The sequence below is a fragment of the Orycteropus afer genome, unplaced genomic scaffold (genome assembly GCF_000298275.1).
Source record: "Orycteropus afer afer isolate SDZICR_OR568_19922 unplaced genomic scaffold, OryAfe1.0 scaffold00184, whole genome shotgun sequence".
In the NCBI taxonomy this organism is placed as follows: domain Eukaryota; kingdom Metazoa; phylum Chordata; class Mammalia; order Tubulidentata; family Orycteropodidae; genus Orycteropus; species Orycteropus afer.
Genome location: NW_006921771.1, coordinates 4238384 through 4259926, shown reverse-complemented (window position 1 = coordinate 4259926; position 21543 = coordinate 4238384). Strand labels below are relative to the sequence as shown.

Sequence of the window (21543 nt, the reverse complement as noted above, 5' to 3'; positions counted from 1 at the left end):
AATTTTAAGCAAAATTATTACCTAACTTAGTCCTTTTTACCACTAAGGAAAACAAATGTGAATTATAGCACATTTGCTCACAATGTGTTTCATTGTTCATTCAGAAGTGTGTTTCTGCAAGGGCTAGAATAGAACATGTCCCATCATGGTATCTGGAAAATTCCTTTATCAGCTCCTTACTATCCACAGACTTTGTTGTTGTTAGGTGCTGTCAAGTTGGGTCAGACTCATAGTGACCCTATTTACACCAGAACAGATTTAAATAGAATTAAAAGCAAGTAAGCAATGAAAATTGGCTAGTATTCACACACAAACACACACACATTCACATACACTCCACCTTGGTTACAGTGATCTATCGTTTTGGTTTGCCTAGGGTTGAGGGAGTTCTCAGAATATGGGAGTTTCAGTGCTAAATCTGGAAAAGTCCCAGGAAAACTGGGACAAGTTGTTACCCCACAAAGGTATTTTGACTCTGATTTAGGGGAGATTTATAGGAAGAAAAGTAGAGCACATGAGACCCTTCCTCACTTTGGGTGCAGTTTTGTTCATCCAGGCCATCCTCACAGTCCCTGAAGCCGTCACAGACCAGAGGGCCATGCTGCCTGAAGGAACTGGCATTGCAAGCAGGTTTGAGAGCCACTAGAAAGAGAACAGACAGAAAGCTCATGAGCCTGCAGCATTAGCTGGATTCCCTGAAGATCACCACTACCACTCCCAAGGTGCACATGAATAAGATGATTTAAATAAAATAAAAAAAATGTATTTTTCTCAACATTGATACCTCCATGAGAAAGAGCAGATGTTTAAACTTTAGTATGATTCCTCTGACATTGTCAGAGTTAGTTTTTGCTTTTGCATAGATGTGTTAAAATTTGGTAGTTCATTTAATTATAATGAAATGCATCATAAGTAATTTATTTTAGGAAAAAATACCAAAATACATAAGCTTGAATCTATAAGAAATGTACTACCTTCCTAAAGAAACTGAGTCCTGAGAGTGGAGGTTTTGTCTTTTCATCTCTATACCTTAAACCCCTGACAAATAGTAGGTGCTCACTAAAAGGTTTTCTGAATGAATAAATGAACATGAGATCTGAGAGAACAATCTGCAGACTTGAAGTCTAAAATCAAACTCACTGCCATCAAGTCAATTCCAACTCGTAGCAATCCCTCCTTGGGTTTCAGAGGCAGTATCTCTACAGGGGTAGATTGCCCAGTCTTCCTTCCGAGGAGTGACTGGTGGATTTGATCCACCAGCATTCTGGCTAGCAGTCAAATGCCTTAGGCACTATGCCACCATTTTCTTTAAAATGATTTTACACTAATCCATTTTGTGGATCAGGAAATATCAATGTAAATGTGTCACAATTTTTCTTCCTTGGAATATTTTCATGAATTACCTTGAGACCAGTGATAGGCACAGTATACTTGCAAGTACTTTCAGAAGGCATAATTCCCTAAACATTTCTGGTTTCATGAAAAGTTATCATTTTAGTTTATCTACTTCTGTTTTTTGCAGAGGTATCTTCCATGTGAAGGAGCACTGATAGCACAATAGTTAAGGCCCTGGCTGCTAATTGAAAGGTTGGCTGTTTATACTCACCCAGTGGCTCTGCAGGAGAAAATCCTGACAATCTGCTGCTCTAAAGGTTACAGCCTAGGGAACCCAATAGGACAATTCCACTCTGTTGCATGGGGTCACTATGAGTTGAAATGGACTTGACAGCACCTAACAATGACAAGGAGCTCTGGTGCTACAGTGGTTAAAGCATTTGGCTGCTATCCAAACGGTTAGCAGGTCTAACCCACTAGACACTCTGTGAAAGGAAGATGAAGCTGTCTGTTTCCATAAACACAGCCTTGGAAGCCCTACGGGGAAATTCTACCCTATCTCTATGGTGTCACTATGAGTCAGAGTCAAGTCAGTGGCAGTGAATGTGAAATGATGATTACCAAAATGTGTCCCTTATTGTAGAATATAAGTATGTCTGGTGGTTCAGCAGTTAAGGCATTTGGTTACTAACCAAAAGCTCAGTGGCTTGAACCCACCAGCCACTAAATATAAGAAAGATGAGATAGTCTGTCTCCATAAAGATGTACAACCTTGGAAACCCTACAGGGGTCACTATGAGTTATAATTGACTCAATGGCAGTGAGTTTGGTTTGTTTTTTGGTATTGTAGATCATATCATCATTTTTATTTGGAGCATCATCGCAGAGAAAAAGAATAACGTAAAAGGGGGGATGAGCAGCCTCAAATCAGCCTCAATTTATTGCCATTCCTCTGCAAGGAGGAAGTGGGGAGAGAGCTGTTACACTGTGGGGATTGCAATAAACGTCACAAAACAAAATGTATATGAATTGTTGAATGGAAATCCAATTTGCTCTGAACACTTTCACTCAAATCAAAATTTAAAAAAAAAAAAAAATTCCTGACGTCATTTGTTCATTAAAAAAATCATACTAAAAGCTTGAATACTCACCACAGAAAAGCTCATCACTCTCGTCAAAGCAGTCATTTACCCCATCACAGCGCTGGGCCGGAGGGACACACAAGCCAGAGGAGCATCTGAAAAACCCAGCAGGACAGGCTAGAGGTAACAAAACAGAGAAAATCTTGGGTGAGTCCCTAAAAATCACCAGGCCATATTGGCACAGAAATGCAAACTGTTAAGTGGTTGGGAAGTTACCAAAGTAAGAATAGTAATTATGGAATTTCTCCACCAAATCAGGATCATGAATAATTTAAAGACAAAAAAGCAGAACTTAGAAGAACAAAGAATAAAGCCAATTAATACACTAGAATGTTTCAGTCAACACTGTATCCAGTTTACACATACAGCCAAATTTCTATTGTCTCCATACTCTTGACTCAGCTCTTGGACTTGAGCAGAGACTGGAAAAATGTAAAAGCTGGAAGGAGTCTAATCCTTAATGTGCCGTCTTCGGACCCCTCAGTCTTTAGATTTTTGGTGTCTCTGAGCCCTCTGTGATTTGATGCATTATCCTGAGGATTCCATGCCTTTCATTACATTTTCATGTGATCTCTGTCCCAAAATCCATAAGAACCACTGATCTTAGAAAGTTGAACGTAGAGGCATTAGTAACGGGCCCCCAAACCCAGAACTCCTGGCTCCTACCTCCCAGTCCATCATTCTTTCCACTACAATCAGACTGTTTTTCAAAGATCATTTCCTTGACAGATTTAAAATCATTAATCCTGGGTGTATAGATAAATATGATAGGAATAATAAATCCTTTCTACTCTTGTGCAAAAGAATTGAGGAGAGTGCATGGTCAGGTCAACCATTATATCAATGGCATAAAATAGAATGGATGTGACACTGTAAAATATCATAGTTTGAAAAAAATTAAAAGATGACTTGCTATGTCCATCTGCTCCTGTTTGGAATTACACTATTCTGAATCCAGAAGCAGGTATATTGGGGATTGGCAAAGAAGGGCTAGGCTTATAGGAGCTTTCTCTCAAGTCATATCCTCATGGACTCCTCCTAAATGGTTAAACCTTACTTCTCCCTTTTAAAACTAGTCAAGGATTTCCTGAGCAAGTTATTATCTACTCTCTCCAGCTCTAAGGACTTCCCCAGAACATTGTCTTCTCTGCAGACCGCTTTGTGGCTACTGTTCTAGTGGATCTCTGTGTGAACTTCAAGTTCATCCTTCTAGGGTTAACATTTGGACTCTCTTTGACCAACCATCTGTCCTTTAGTATCACAGGTCAGAGTGAGCCACAGCTGGTGGCCTCAAATCCACTTGATGTATTTGCACACAACATAAGTACAATAAATTGTGACTAGCAAAAAAAAAAAAAAAATCAAGGGATGGGCATGTCCTACATATGAGGAATCTATAAGAAATCATTATTTTCAACCAGTAATCAATAAAAACAAAAAAAATATGTATTTTCTTCTGGTTGCAGCAGATCTAATTCTTTCAATTCTCAAAGATTAACATTATAAAGTGTTACCCTCTGTTTGACTTTTTATTAAGATTTTCTAAGGAGCAGATTCCAAGCTTACGTTGACTGATGTTGTAACTGCCATATTCTATCAACAGTGGCTTGTCTGAAAGCCTTGAGCTGCACTGGAGCTGGATGTGAACGATGGGACTGGGCACTCGGAAAATCGTCTGGTGATCCATGTAGGAGCCGCAGTACCTGAGGAGACAAGCAAGCCAGGGAGGACACATGGCTTGAAGTTCTGCTGACTACGTTGCTGCCAACAGTGAATTCACTAATATTTTGGTCACTTGGGCTTCATAAGCAGATGCTGATGGTAGGGCTGGGTGATTTTTTCATTTTATGATGAATGATTACGATGGATTTATTTCTGCCACCTCAATTTTGTTCTTGGCTAAATAGAACAACAGTAGCACTATCAACTATCTGGAGCCCCTGAGTGGCACAAATAGCTAAGCACACCCAGAGACATCTTAAAAATAGGAAGACAGGCCTGGTGATTTGCTTCTGAAAGGTCAAAGCTTTGAACACCCCATGGAGCAGTTATATTCTGCACACATGAGGTCACCTTGAGTAGGGACTGACTTGGGAGCAGCTGACAACAACAATCAACTAACAGTTACCTGTTGCATTTCTTCCCAACATGTATAATGAGAAATTTGGGGGAGCTCAGGTAGTGTAGTGCCTAAGGCATTTGACTGTCAATCAGAAGGCTGGTGGTTCAAACCCACCAGCCACTCCTCAGAATGGTGGAAGACATTATGCTGAGTGAAATAAGTCAATCAAAGAGGGACAAATATTGCATTAATCCCTTATTGTAAAAGTCAAGGAAAGGTTTATCTATGGAAGGAAATTTTCTTTGTTTGTTACCAGGGACGGGAGTGAAAGGAAGGGAACACTGTTAGATGGGTAGAGATAAGTATTGATTTGGGTGAAGAGAAGGGCAGTGTACCAAATGTGAGTGATCAACATGGTGGCATTGAGGAAGAGGAAGACATAGAGAGGCACGTGGGAGGTATAGACAACAGATAAACCCTTTTGCACATACAGTACTGCATTGTCAGTGAAGGCAAACATGGGTATATGGTAGATAGATGGGTGGACAGGCTGAACTATTAGATATGTCTATGAAGCAGGGAGTGTACCCAAAACCATGTATAGGGTTGGCAGACAATGGTCCTATAAGTGTATTTGTATGATCTGAATTCCCATGTGTATAATAGAGCTGATAGAGACAAGGTTGTAGTCACTTCTTGGTCACAGCCAGCTACCCAGAGGGACTGAGTAGTTGAACCTGTGTGCTCGGGACCATAGTCACAGGGGACATCAAGCTCAATTGGCATAACATACTACCCAAAACATTGTTCCACCTCCTACTTTGGCTAGTAGTGACTGGGATCTTTAAAGCTTGCAAGCAGCCATCTAGATGCAAGAGAGATGGGTCTCTCTTTGTCCAGAGCAAGGAAGAATGAAGGAAACCAAAGATTCATGGAAAGAATTAGTCCTAGTGACTGGTACACCATGCAATCCTTAGCCTATATGACTAGGAGACTAAAAGAACTACATGGTGCCCAGCTACCAATGTCAACTATTTGGAGGAGATCTATGTAGGAGATCCTGGATAGAGAGGTAGAACAATGTGGAACAAAACTCAAAATTATTTGGAAAAAAAAGGGGGGGTGTGGGGACCAGGTTTGCTGGTCTGATAGAGCCTGGTAAAACCACTGAGACTATGGCTCCTAGCTGCCCTTCAGGTCTGAAATTGAACCCACACCTGTGGCTTCCAGACAAACAAAAGACAGTCATAGGAGCTGAACATTTCACTGAGGTAGATACACTCCTTGGAAAGAACAATCGTGGGAGAAAAAAGGGCTGTTTATGCACAGGGAGACAGCTCAGGGGGCAGGAGTGCATGGAGGGAAGGACACAGGGAAGAGGTAACAATCAGGAGGAAGTGGGAGGGGAGCTGTTGCATTGGGATAAATTGTAGTCAATGTCATGAGACAAAGTGTATGTGAACTGTTGTATGGAAAGTGAATTTGCTCTTTAAATTTTCACCCAAATCACAATTTAAAAAAAAAAAAAAAGGAAAGAAAAGAAAGAAGGAAGATTAGGCAATCTACTTCCGTAGAGATACCGCCTCGGAAAGCCAAGGAGGGGTCACTGTGAGTCAGATCCGGCTCGACAGCAATGAGTTTGGTTTTTTTGGTTAGTCCTCTCTCTGTTTTCAGTATGGTAAACTGTCAAACAATGAGAATGGACTGCTTTTGCACACAAAATTCTGTGATGAGGAAAGTGAAATCCATGAGCTTGGAGAGAAGATAGGCAAAGAATTCCAGAAACTCTTAAAGCAAAAGACAACAATATTATTTTCATCTAAATTGAAATTGGATATGTATGTCACAGCTTGTCTTTAGGAAAATTTCTAAGTTATGATGTCTATCTCTAATATATCACTATCTTGAATTTTTTCTTATCTCTTTCATTATCTAATGTTCCTCAGGTTCCCAATATCTTTGTAAGAAAATGGTATTCCTGTTAATAATTCTTATTATATGAGTACTGTGATTAGTAGAACTTGGAGTATTATTATACTAAGGGCCTATGATAAATACCACTACCAGTCTGTACGTTTGTCATACTGTGGTGGCTTGTGAGCTATTGTGATGTTGGAAACTATGCCAATGATATTTAAAATACCAGCAGGGTCACACATGGTGGACAAGTTTCAGTGGAGCTTCCAGACTAAAACAGATTAGTAAAAGAGAAGTGGTAATCTATTTCCAAAACTTAGCCAATGATAACCTTACAGATTACAATAGAATACTGTCCAACTCATTTGCTTTGGATGTGTCATAGGGAGGTATTAATCTCTAGAAGAGGACAACATGTTTGATGTGGAGGGCCAACAAGGGCATGGATTGACACAATAACTGCTATAATGGACTCAAACGTGATGGTAATTGTGAGGATGACACAGAACTGGGCAACATTTCATTCCGTTGTGAATAAGGTCATCATGACTGGAGTTTAGTGAAGAGAAGCTAACAATAGCAATGATAAATTAGGCCACTGCCCAGTATGAATCCTGAGTGAATCCTGTCTCAGAGGAGGACAAGATCCAGGTATGAAGCTGGAGGGGTGATGTCCTTTACTGGAGGACATTCTCAGTGCCAGGCATTCCAGGTCATCCAAAAGCATTCATGGGAATCACTCATGTTCCATGGATCCAACAATGACATTCAGTAGGAGAAATACATAGGTAATATGATTTCAAGATTTTAAGGAGGAAAGTATTCACATATTATTTAGTGATAATCTTTTGCAATTTGCTGAAGTTCCATAGAGTTAGCTCTTGAGTTAAGCACAGCTGACTTTCGTACAACATGTAGTTAAGAACCAACCTCTATAAAGCCTATTATATTAAAAATCCAAGGTATACGCAATGGTTCATTACAACAAAAGGATGCAACTTTGCCATGTGTATCAAATCATTATTATTATTAATTTATTATTGTTAAGATGTCAATATTATCCAAAGAAATCTTTGTATGCAACAAAATCCTGATCAAAATTATAAGAGCCTTCTTTACAGAAATGGAAAAATCAATCCTCAGCTTTACATGGAATGGCAAGAGGCCACAAAAGCTAAACCAATACTGAAAGAGAAGAATTAAGTAGGAGGACTCATACTTCCTGATTTTAAGACATATTATACAACCACAGTAATCAAAACCACTTGGTACTGGCATAACAATAGATACAAAGACCAATGGAATAAAATTCAAAGTCCAGAAATAAATCCGCACATCTACGGTCAACTAATTTTTTTTTTTTTTTTTTAATAATGTTGTTAAGTATATTTCAATGGGGAAAGAAGAGTCTCTGTGATAGATATAAGCCTTGACTTAGAATTCTCATGTTATTTTTATGTTTTAATCCTAATACCTTTTCTCTCCAAAAATGAAATTGAATAACAGGACAGTGGTTATAATCCAGTTCTAAGAACTGGGTAGACAAGACAGACAGAACCGCAAAGAATGACTGAAGCTTACAGTTCCAAAGAACACAGCTGAACATCCTCTGTCTTGAGTATGGCTACCAAGACAGCCATGGTCTGCTCTCCTACAACAGAACTACTGATAAACTACTTGCCAACTTAAACCTCCCAACTTCCCCAGCTCGGGGCTGATGCATTGCTGAGCTCAACCTGGGTTGACACCATTCTAATCTTAGCCCATCTGCATGAAGATGCTTTAATAAAATTTCTTTCAAAATTCCACCAGCCTGATTTCTCTCACCCAGCACTGAACTTTACGTTCTTCAATAAATGAGGTAGAGAAAACTGGATTTCCACATGAATAAAAATGAAATAGGATCCATGTCTCATGCCATAAACAAATAAACAAACAAACAAAATCAAAATGGATTACGGACTTAAATATGCAAATTAAAATCATAAAATTCTTAGGAAAAAATGCAGAGGCTACATTTTTAACAATGGATTATCTAATATAACAACACAAGCACAAACAGCAAAAAAATAAATAAATAAATGCGACCTCATAATAATTAAACATTTTTTTCATCAAAAAACTTTACAAAAAAAGTGGAAAGCCAAGCTATTGAAAACTAGACAAATTATGAAATGACATCAAAAACATCATACATGAAGAAAGTCAAAGGTCATTAAAGATAGGAAAGAAAGAAAAGACCAAAATGGATGTCAGAAGAGATTCTGAAACTTGTTCTAGAATGGAAAGTAGCTAAAATAAATGGAAGAAATGATGAAATAAAAGAGCTGAACAGAAAATTTAAAAGGGCAGCTTCAGAGGACAAAGTAAAGCATTATAATGAAATGTGCAAAGACCTGGAGTTGGAAAATCAAAGGGGAAGAACACACTCAGCATTTCTCAAGCTGAAAGAACTGAAAGAAAAAGAATCAAGCTTCTGGTTGCAATATTGATGGATTCTATGCTCTGGTAGCACAGTGCCTAAGGCACTTGACTACTAACCAGAAGGCTGGCGGTTCAAACCCACCAGCCACTCCTTGGAAGGAAGGTTGGACATTCCTACTTCTGTAGTGATACTGCCTCGGAAACCCAAGGAGGGGTCACTATGAGTCGGGGCTGACTTGATGGCAAATAACAACAACAACAACATGGGAAAAATATTAAACAGTGCAGAAAGCATCAAAAGAAGATGGAAAAAATACAGTTACTGTACCAAAAAGAATTGGTCAACATTCAATCATTTCAGGAGGTATCATATGATTAAGAATCAATGGTATGGAAGAAACAAGTCCAAGATGCACTGAAGGAACTGGCACACACATACACAAAAAAAGGCTCCAAAATTAACAGAATACCCATTGAGATGTTTCAACAAATGGATTCAGCATTGGAGGCACACCTTATTTATGCTAAGAAATTTGGAAGACAGCTACCTGGCCAACAGACTGGAAGACATCTATGTTTGTGCCCTTTCCAGAGAAAAGTGATCCAACAGAATGTGGAAATTATCAAACAGTATCATTAATATCACATGCAAATAAAATTTTGCTGAAGGTAATTCAAGAACAGTTGCAGCACTACAATGACAAGAACTGCCCTAAATTCAAGCAGGATTCAGAAGAGGGCATAGAACAAAGGATGTCATTGCTAATGTCAGGTGGATCTTGGCTGAAAACAAAGAATTCCAGAAAGATATTTATCTGTGTTTTATTGAGTATGCAAAGCATTTGACTAGATGGATTATAATAAATTATGGATAACACTGCAAAGAATGGGAATTCCAGAACACTTAATTGTGCTTGCGAGGAGAGCATAGACCAAGAAGGAGGCAGTTGTTCAAACAGAACAAAGGAATACAGTATGGTTTAAAATCAGGTAAGGTATGTGTCAGAGTTGTATCCTTTCACAAAACTTATTCAATCTGTATGCTGAGCAAATACCTGAGAAGTTGGACTACATGAGGAAGAATGTGGCATCAGGATTGGCGGAAGACTCATTAACATCCTGAGATACGATGATCTTGCTTGCTGAAAAATGAAGAGGACTTGAAGCACTTACTGATGAAGATCTGAGACTACAGCCTTCAGTATGAATTACACCTCAACATAAAGAAACAAAAATCTTCACAACTGGACCAAATAGCAACATCATGATAAACAGAGTAAAGATTGAAGCCTTCAAGAATTTCATTTTACTTGGGTCCACAATCAATTCTCATGGAAGCAGCAGTCAAGAACTCAAAAGATGTATTGCATTGGGCAAATCTGCTTCAAAAAATCTCTTTAAAATGTTTAAGAGCAAAGATTCCACTTTGAAGATTAAGATACACCTGAGCCAAGCTATGGTATTTTTAAGTCTCTTAAACATATGAGAGCTGGACAATGAATAAGAAAGACCAAAAAAGAATCGATGCATTTGAATTGTGGTGTTGGCAAAAAATATTGAATGTACTGCTAGAAGAATGAATAAATCTGTCTTGGAGGAAGTACAATTGGAGTGCTCCTTAGAAGTGAGAATGGCCAGTCTTCTTCTCTCATACGTTGATCATGTTGTCAGAAGGGACCAGTCCCTGGAGAAGGATATTATGCTAGGAAAAGTAGAGGGTTAGCAAAAAAGGGAAAGATCCTTAAGGAAATGAATTGACACTGTGTCTGCAACAATGGCATGGCAATGATTGTGAGGACAGCACAGAACAGGCCAGTGTTTCATTCTGTCATACCCAGGGTCACTATGAGTTGAAACTAACTCAATCATACTTAACAATAACAACAACCCGACTGAGAGAGTATCTTCAGAAACCATATATCTGACAAAAATCTAATAACCAAAATATATATAAAAGTTTGACAACTTAACAACAAAAAGACATTTAACCCAACCATAAATGGGCAAAGGACTTGAATAGACATTTCATCAAAGAGGGCATTCAAATGGTCACCAAACATGTGAAAAGATGCTCAGAATCATTAGCCATCAGAGAGATGCAAATCAAAACCACGAAGAGATATCATTTCACTCCCACTAGGATGGCTAAGATAAGGGAAGAGGAAAACAAGAGCATGAAGAAATTAGGGATCTAGGTAGGATCCATGTAACTGGTCTAGCCTTAGGCTTGGATGAGACAGTATCTGGTGGCCTGTGGCAGTAGGCAGGCATATGTGCATGCAAGGCAGGCTGGACATGGTGCAGGCACATTGCCATTACTCTGAATCTCACTCCAAACAGTAGGGCTGCATCACTGTTCACTCTGCATAGCATGGTCTGCACCCAGCAGTACAGGCAGGGAATGGTGGGTCAACTGCTGTTTATAATGTTAAATTTATAATGTTTATAATGTTAAATTTATAATGTTTATAATGTTAAATTTATAATGTTTATAATGTTAAATTTATAATGTTTATAATGTTAAATTTCTGTAAAATAAATTGCATTTGTAATTGCAAAACAAAACAGAATAAGTAACCAAAAAAATTACAAAGTTGGCAAAGATGTGGGGGACTTGAAACACTTATCTGTTACTGATAGTAATGCAAAATGGTACAGCCATTGTGGAAAACAGTGTGAGAGTTGCTCAAAAAAGTGTATATAAACACAAAACTTAAAAGCAGAGACTCGGAGACTTGTACACCAAAGTTCATTGCAGCATTATTCACAATAGCCAAAAGATGTAAACAACCTAAAAGCCCATCAACAGATGAATGGATAAACAATATGTAGCACATACATAAAATGGAATACTATTGAGCCAGAAGGAGAAGCAATGTCTTGATACATGCTACAGTATGGAAGGAGCTTGAAGGCATCATGCTGAGTGAAATAAGTCAATCACAAAAAGACAAATATTATATGACCTCACTTATATAAAAAGATAAGAAAAGGCAAATGTATAGAGAGCAAAGTTTATTAGTGGTTATCAGAGGTAGGAGGGAGGTAGAAAGGGGGAGGCATTAATGATAATGGAAAAATCACATTGAATAAGAGTAGGGTTGCATAGTTGATTATAGGTGCTCTGGTGGCATAATGCCTAAGGCATTTGACTGCTAACCAGAAGGCTAGGTTTCAAACCCACCAGCCACTCCTCAGAAGGAAGATTGGGCAATCTACTTCCGTAGTGATACTGCCTCAGAAACCTAAGGAGGGGTCACCATGAGTAGCATCCAACTTGACAGCAGTATGTTTGGTTGAGTTTTTGGTCAATAAGTTGTATATTTATAAAAAGTTGAATTGACAAATGTTGTGTGATAGATATATTTACAACAACAACAACAAAATGTATCAGTTGAGGCTTCTTATGCACAAGCAAAAACCTCATGGAATTTGATTCTTTAATTTGGAGGTGTAAGGTCATGATTTCGTGGGACATCTCAATAAATTGGCCTAATAACATATTTAGTGCTTTTGTTCTACCTCCTAGCTCTTTGTGTTTTGCCTGAGATCTTAAAAACTTGCAAGCAGCCATCCAAGGCACAGTGATTGGTCACTGTTTGTGTGGAACAGCAGAGAAAGAAGGTGAGTCAAAATAAGAGGAGGAAATGGCATGTGTGGCTTTGCCATGAGACTAGAACTATATGGTGCCTGGCTACCATTACTGAACATTTTGATAGAAGATTCCATTGAAGAATCCTGATCAAAAAGGGGAATATACAGAACAGAATTTCAATGGACTCCAGACTTTATGGAGACTTGGAGGCTGAATGAACCCCTGAAACTATTGCCCTGAGATGATTTTTAAACCTTAAACCAAAAATATCCCTGGAAATCTTCTTAAAACAATAGTCTAGCTTAAATAAAAAATGTTTGCCATGAGCATTATGCTCTTTTAAGAACTATCTGTATGAAATCAAAGCAGCAACAGTAACTTAAAAGATTAGATAGGAACCTTAAGAGGCAGTGAGTTTATGTTAATGGGGAGGACCAACTCAGCAAAGAAGGGTAATAAAGGATGCACAGCTTGAAGAATGGAGTCAATGTCACTGAACTGCACGTGTAGAAACTGTTGGATTGTTGCATGTTGCACTGTGTATTCTCAACAACAATGACACAAAATCCTATGGAGCAATCCACTCTATAACAGCTGGAGTCCGCATGAGGTGGGTGCTGACATGACAGCAGTTAACAAAAACAACCACCTGATGCTAAGCGCTAGCACTCTCTAGGATACCAGTCTGCCCCTCTGGAGCTTGCTCTGAGAAAGCTTTGTAGGAAGGCTGTCCATTTCCTTAAGTTTCATACTATACCCTAGCTGCCTGGAGCATACATACCCCATCCCCAAGTTCACTGAAGTACTCACAATCAGTAGGCATCCTATCATCAGTGTTATGTTTTCCTTCTTCCCCCGTTCACAACCCAAATTCCCTCAGGTTAACTCCTCAACAAGGTGTCAGAAGGATTCATTCAATTACAGCCTTTTCATTTTAGATGAAAAAACTAATAATGGAAAGCTCTAGCATTTTAAATGCTGAGGGTGCAACTGGCATCAAAGGAATCTGATAGGATTTCAACTGGCCCACAAGACAAAGGAGAGGCCCTGCCCAGAAAAAATCCAGGGCAGCGTGCTCTCCTAGTGTTCCCAGCTCCTACTTTGGCAGCAGCAACTTGTGGGTTGTTGTTGTTACTAGGGAAAAACAGTACCTCATTTCCAAAGCACAGCTCTATCTTCAGCACACAGCTTCACAAAAGATTTGTAAAGACCTGTTTTCTGGATCTCTGTTTTAATTAAATACAAAAATGCAGTATCCTTAAAGCCTTGAGACACATTCTATAGTATATATCTATCTAATGTCATTTCCAAACCAAAAAACTAAACTCACTGTCATCAAGTTGGATCCAACTCATAACGACCCCTCCTTAGGTTTCCGAGACAGTATCACTACGGAAGTAGATTGCCCAACCTTCCTTCAGAGGACTGGCTGGTGGGTTTGAACGACCAACCTTCTGGTTAGCAGTCAAATGCCTTAGGCACTATGCCACCAGAGCTCCCATGTCATTTCCAAAGCAACCTTTTAATCATATTAATAATAGCTAATATTTTTGGTATTGGTATACATTATTTCATTGACTGCTTATTTAAAAAAAAAAAAAGAAAAAGAAACCGTATTATTCATTAAGAATTTTACAGACTGAAAATCAAAGGTGTTAAGCATTTGGCCAAATTAATGTAACTATTAAATAACAGTGCTTGGAATTTGAGGACAGGTCTTCTGACTCCAGCACAATAGACCCTTGATTCAAAAGTATTCCCAGAAAGGTAAGTGTGGTCCTAAATTACATCTTAGTAATGAATCCAAGAATGTCTTTTAATCAGACAGGACCTATGTCAATGAAGACAAGACCGTCTAAGCGTCTAAAGAAACTGAAAGAAGATTATTCTGGAAAATCAGTTACAAAGGAATGACTCCATTGATGGAACAAAGAATTAGTGGACACATCCTTAAACCTCACAAGGATTCTTATCTCAAAGTGAATTGAGAAGCTCTTCTGCTACTAAAACAGAGCATCCTCTATTGTTGACTAAAGGAGCTATTATAGCTTTAAGAGCAAATAAATAGCAACAACTAGGAAATAAAGTGAGGGTGAGAACAAAGACTTACTAAGTCAGTTCAGGAAGCCCAGACACCTTGATTTCTCTGTCTCTCTCTCTGATCAGTGTCAACTCATGTCCCAAGTTTGAGATCCAGCCAGGCCAATTGGACCTCTCTCTACCACACAGAGGTGTCCCTGGATGGCTCAAACAGTTAAATGCTTGGCTCCTAACCAAAAGGTTGGAAACACATGGGGTTGTCATCAGTCAGAATCCACTCACTGGCAACTGGTTTGGTTTGGTTTGGGTTTCCTACTGCACAGAATTGGCTAATAATTTCTAACTTTTGCACCACCAGGATCCCTATTTAGTGTTTTTTTCCATGGTTCCATGGTTCCAGACTATTTTGTAAAGTATAGAATGTGTATAGTTATATCTCACCAGCATAAAGAAGTGGCAGAACAGGGTCTCGGGAGGCATAAGATATGGAGATGAATCCTGGCTCAATCACTTGTTAGTGGAATGACTTTGAGCAAGTCACTTAACTCCTGTATCCCTCAGTTTCCTCATCTTTAAATAATAAAGTGCCAACTCTTTGTGGACAAGGAATCCAGGCTATGAACCTCTGGGGAAGGCCTTTCTTCAGACTCCTCACATACGGAATCCACTTACATGTGCTCATTAATTTCCCACCATCCATGGTCACAGCCTTTCAAATTCTTCTTGGTTATTGAATAGTTGTGGAATTTCAGTGCTATGCCAAGAGTTGATAGGGGAGTCTGTGAAAAACAAACATTAAGTTAGATAAAGGCTTCAAAGGACACATTTCAGCTAGGTTTCTTTGTTCACTGAGAACTTGACTCTTGTTCATTGTTTTAAGGGTGTTTTATTCCTTGTGCTCTGTGGCTCTGGGTGGGGTAGATGAGTTTCCCTGAAGAGGAAGCTGGAGGATAAAATGGGCAGCCTGGTGCTCAGGAACTACTAGGCTCCAGGTTGATATGAGGGACGTTAAACACATTAGATCATATGTGGGTTTCAATCTCCTCCTGTGATTTAATTTAGCTTTGAAACACCTGGTTGTTAATGAGTGTAAGCATTTTCCTACTTCGATGAAAATAATGACACATTTTATTTAAAGCATTACTCAGAGTCTTTAGATAAAGGAGAAATGAATCATCATCTCTTTGTACTATACCCATGTGTCCCTGAAAACAGTTACTGAGTCACCCCTAGTTCTGCTCAGAAGAGATCAAACAAAAGAAGTGACTGACTGTGTAGCTCATTTATATGTGTATTCTTACAGTGCCTGGCACCTAATAGACATTCAGTAAGGTTTGTTGAATGGGTAAGAGAAGTTGAGTGAACAATCAGACAGAGTTTGAGCTTGAGCAAGAGTTAAAGCTTCTCAGATAAATGTTGTTGTTGTTATGTGCTGTCGAGTCAGACCCGACTCACAGCAACTCCTTGTTGGGTTTCCAAAGGTAGTATCACTACGGCAGTAGATTGCCCAACATTCCTTCCAAGGAGTGGCTAATGGGTTTGAACCGCCAGCCTTTTGGTTAGCAGTCAAGTACCTTAGGCACTACACTACCAGAGTTCCTTAAAAACTCAGCTGAAACAATAAAAAGACAAACAACCCAGTTAAAAAATGCACATAGGACATAAACAGACACTTCGCCAAAGAAGACACACAAGCAGCCAACAAATACATGAAGAGATGCTTGCGATCATTGTCATTAGGAAGACGCGAATCAAAACAACAGTGAGATATCTTCTCATCCTGGAAATAATAGCAGTGATGAAAAACACAGAAAATGACAAATGCTGATAAGGGTGTAGAGCTATTAGAACTCTCATACACTGCTATTGTTGTTGTTATGTGCCGTCAAATCAGACTCTGCTCATAGCGACCCCTCCTTAGGTTTCTGAGGCAGTATCACTACGGAAGTAGATTGCCTCATCTTCCTTCCAAGGAGTGGCTGGTGGGTTTGAACCACCAACATTCTGATTAGCAGTAAAGTGTCTTAGGCACTATACTACCAGAGCTTCCCACTGCTAGTGGGGCTTTAAAATGGTACAACCACTATGGAAAATAGTATGGCACTGCCTTAAAAAGTTAAAAATAGAGATACCATATGATCTAGCAATCCCAGTACTAGATATATATCCTAGAGAAATAAGAGCTGTGACATGAATAAATATATGCACACACTGTGGAAGTTAAATTTGTATGTCAATTTGGCTGGGCCTGGTTGAGTGGTGGGAGAGCTGGTGGTAGTTATTCCCCATGATGAGAGTGGCAATCAACTCTATGGTGGGATCTACCACAAGCAGCTGAGGGGGAATGTGGTCTGCTTCCTGTATATAAGGAGAAGCCTTGGGGATAGTCTCTAGCTTTTGGCACATTTGGACCCTGCAAGTAGCTATGTCATTTTTCAGCAGCCTGCCCATGCTCTGCCAACCTTGAAACTTACAAAGGACTTGAATTAACGGCCTGCCATGTGGTTTAGTAACATCGGAACTGTGCCATTTTATTTGTCAACCTTGGGTGTGTTAGCCTCAGCAACCAGCAGCTGCCTGAGTGAAGAAATGCCTCTAGCTTCAGTGGGCCAGGAGCAAGAGGCAGAGCTGAAGCCCAAGGTTGAGGGGCTTTCACATAGCCCCTAGAGCCTGGCACTTTGAACTTGAACTTAAAGCCTCCAAATTATGAGTGAATAAACTCCTGTTTGTTAAGGTCATCCCATTTGTGGTATATTCCTGTCAGAGCAGCACTACGTAAGCAGAACACATATCCATGTTCTTCATAGCATTATTCAAAACACTAAAAAGATGGAAATACCCTAAATGCCCAAGAATGGAATTGATAAACAAACAATAGCACCTACATGTAATAGAATAGTACAAAATATTAAAGAATAACAAAGAATCTTGGAAACATTCACAACACGGATGAGCCTGGAGGACATTCCAAATCAAACTCTTTGCCACCAAGTCAATTCCAACTCATAGCAACCCACTGGGCTTCCAAGGCTATAAATCTTTATGGAAGCAGACTGTCTCATCTGTCTTCCACAGAGTGGCTAGTGGGTTTGAATCACCAACATTTTAGTTAGCTGCCAAATGCCTTAACCACTATACCACCAGAGCTCCTTTGAAGGTCTTTATGCTAAGTGAAGTAAGTCAGTCACAAAAGGACAAATATTGTATGAGACCATTAATATAAAAATCAAAGAAAGTTATACTCACAGGAAAACCAAAATGAATTTGTTGATGTTGACCAGGAATGGGAAGGAAAAGGAGACATATATTAATATGAATAAAGGGAAAGGCAATACACAATAAGGGGGAGGTGAGTACAACATGACCAAGGCAAAAGAAGACACTGGGAGGTACACAAGAGTAAAAGGCAACAAGGATCAATACTATTACATAGACAATCCTGCAATGATGGTAATAACAAATAATAATTTACAAGTGGATACACAGGTAGATATGTAAGTTGAACCGTTGTGGGATGGCATATAGGAGTACACCGACAAGCATAGATAGGTCTGGCAGAGAATATATCTACATACATATTTGTATGTGCTACAGATATATCCACGTATATAGTGGGAGCTCTGGTAGCGTAGTGCCTAAGGCACTTGACTGCTAACCAGAAGGCTGGCAGTTCAAACACCAGCCACTCCTCGGAAGGAAGATGGGGCAATCTACTTCCATAGTGATACTGCCTCAGAAACCCAAGGAGGGGTCGCTATGAGTTGGGTCCAACTCCACGGCACATAACAACAACAACAGCAACAGATATGTCCAGGTATATAGTAGGGCATACAAGAGGCAAAATTATGCAAAGTTCTTAGTGATAACCAAACACCTAGAAGGAGTAAGTCACTGGCCTTGAGAGCTTTGGAGCATAGTCTCAGGGGATATTTAAGTCAATTGGCATAGCATAGTCCATAAAGACAATGTTCCACATCCTACTTTGGTGAGTAGCAACTGAGGTCTTAAAAGCTTATGAGCAGCCATCTAAGGTACAATTATTGATCTCCCCCCATCCAGAGAAAGAAGAGTGAAGAAAATCAAAGACTCAAGGAAAATTAGTGCAGAAGACTAATGGACCACACGAACCACTGTCTCTACTAGCCTAAGACCAGAAGAACTAAATGGTGCCTGGCTGCCACTACTGACCACTCTGATTGGAGGCACAATAGAAGGTCTTGGACAGAGTGGGAGAAAAAATATAAAACAAAATTCAAAATCATAAATAGGACTAGACTTACTGGTCTGGTAACAACTGGTAGAACCTCAAGAGTTTGGCCCTTAAACACCCTTCATCCAAGAACTGAATCCACTCCTGGAGATCACCTTTCAGTCAATCAATAGGCCTTTACAAAGTGAACAGTAACACCTGTGAGGAATATGTTCCTCAGAACAATCAACCATTCAAGGCCAAAAGGACGGCATTTCCCGAAAACCAAAGTTTAGAATGCAGGAAGATGGAGGAAAGAAGGATGGATAGAAAAGGGAACCAAAGGAGGACGTGGAAAGAGGGTTGCTACCTTGAGAGAGTTGCAAGCAATGTCACAGAACAAAATATGTACAAATTATTGAACAGAAAACTATTTTGTTCTGTAAACTTCCTTCCAAACCACAATAAATTAAAAAAAAAAAAAAAATCTCAGCTCCTGACTGGGGGGGCGGGGAAAGAAACCTAAGCTGAAAGTGGGTTTGCAAAAAGGATTGATGGTTCTTTGGTAAATTTGGAAATAAGACCAGGGTCTAAGAAGGACTGAAGAAGATAGAAATCAACTTTTATGTAAAAAAAAAAAAAAAAGTTTTATCTTGACATTAGTAATCTAATGCTTCATTGTTTTTAATAAATTCAAAACTATTTTACAGACTTTGTCTTATGTGTTTTGGTCATGTCCTCAGAAGGGACCATTCCCTGGAGAAGGATATCCTGCTTGGTAAAGTGGAGGGTCAGAGAAAAAGGGAAAGACCCTCAACAAGATGGAGTGACACAGTGGCTGCAACAATGGGCTCAAAGTGTAGAGAGGATTGTGAAGATGGCACAGAACCAGGCAGTGTTTCTTTCTGTTGCACACACGGACTATGAGTCAGAGCCAACTCGGCAGCACCTCACATCAACAACAATAATTTTACAGATGACAAAGGATTGATTTACATTCACAGAAGCGTATTTTCACAGTGCTCAAAGGTCTCTGAGAATGAAACAGCTTCATTTAAGCTCCACACTGCGGAGGACAAACTTTCCCTCTGTGAAATGCTGTCACATGCCATGTTTGTCTCCATGTTTCCTGTCTCCCCATTCCTACCCTCTGCTCCCCACAATACTGAACACTTTTCCATAAGAAGCCTTTCTCTTCAGAATTTCTAACCCTCAACCCCTAGCAAAACAGAAAGTGATTTCATATTCTTATATTCTTAATTACATGTGTTCATGGCACCATTTAAGATTTTCATTTTAAGTCTTTATGGTTTACTATGGATTTTTTTTTTAATTTCCAGTATTTTACAGACTTTTGGAAATCATACCTTTCTTATTCTGAATATCATATTAATCCAGAGAAATAAATCTGCTTTTTCATCAGATTGAAAAGACAGATTTTATTTTTTTTTCTTCTGTTTTCCTCAACCTTTCTTTATATCTTCTCTTCCTGTCTCCCTCTTCTACCCTCAGAATCACCAGCCACCTGAGACCCTGAGTTTCCGCTGCCTTAAACCTTAAGAAATTGGCAGTGAGATGGAAACCAGAGGAACCCCCAGACTATTGCCCTAAAATATCCTTTTAACCTGGAACTGAAGATACGCAAAGAGGTCTCCTTTCAACCAAACAATTAGTGGATTGGCTTATAAAATAAATATCTCCCTTGAGGAATAAAAACAAAACAAAACCCACTGCTATCAAGTCAACTCCAACTCATAGAGACCCTAATTGTGCTTCCAAGGCTTATAAATCTTTACAGAAATAGATTGTAGATTGCCTCCTTCCTCCTATGGAGCAGCTGGTAGGTTTGAACCACTGACCGTCTAGTTAGCAGCCAAATGTCTCACCCACTACTCCACCAGAGCCCCTTAAACAATCAACTGCACTAGACCAAGCAGTCAACATTTATCCAAAAGCAAAGACCAGAAGGCAAAGAGGGGCAGGGAGGCTAAATCAGTGGAAACAGAACAAACAGAATGAAAATAATGTGAATGCTGACATATTGTGAAAATTTTAATCAATGTCATGTGAAAAATTGTATAAAAATTGTTAAATGGGAACCCAATTTCCTATGTAAACTTTCATTTAAAACATAATAAAATAGTTAAAAAAAAGTTAATGGAAGATTTATGCAACTCCCTACAGTCAGTACTTCCAAATGACTAAGAACCCTCAGAACTAAAGGTTTGATTCACCACACTTGACAAAAGTTCTGTCTTGTTAAGATTCTTGCTAAGGCCAGGAAAACTTAGATTGGATGTTGGAGGAAGCCACATAATCATTTGCAAAATAAGGGCTGCATCTTCTCTCCGTATTTTTCTGTTTAGTGCTAGACTACAATATATATCAGTTATTTTTCATTTTTTAATATAATCTTTATTTTTCAACAATATTATTTTAAAAAAGAAGAAGTTGGCAGTGAGCAAGAGTCCAGGACCTTTATCTTTGAATTATTATGGAGATATTTGTAACAATGATTAAAAAAAAAAATTAAGGATGCATGTCATTAGGACTTTGTACCAGATACAGATTTGGGTATAATAATAACATTATTAAAAATATTTAACTGTTTTGATTGTGCACAGTTGTATTCATACGTACAAGAAGCACATTCCTACATCAGGGCCCATGTTTTAGCTATTCCCTTTGCTTGCAACATTGTTATCCTAAATATCCATAAGGCTAATTCCTCTCCTAGGTTTCTGGGCAAATGCCTCCTTGTTAGTAAAGGCTTCCCTAAACACCCTGTCTAAAATAGCAAGCCCCAGATTTCTTATGCTTTACCCTCTTCATCTCTCAC

General features: G+C 39.1%; 1 protein-coding gene across 1 annotated transcript in view; it reads right to left on the bottom strand.

Annotated features, from left to right (window-relative positions):
- TMPRSS7 (transmembrane serine protease 7) overlaps nucleotides 1–21543 on the bottom strand; it is a 53275-nt gene that overhangs the window by 7901 nt on the left and 23831 nt on the right. Inside the window, exons 10-13 of the mRNA XM_042781853.1 lie at nucleotides 15188–15294; nucleotides 4044–4180; nucleotides 2487–2594; nucleotides 532–642 (exon numbers count right to left, since the gene is read on the bottom strand). Of these exons, the coding sequence (XP_042637787.1) occupies nucleotides 532–642; nucleotides 2487–2594; nucleotides 4044–4180; nucleotides 15188–15294 (463 nt within the window). The remainder of the gene's footprint in view (nucleotides 1–531; nucleotides 643–2486; nucleotides 2595–4043; nucleotides 4181–15187; nucleotides 15295–21543) is intronic.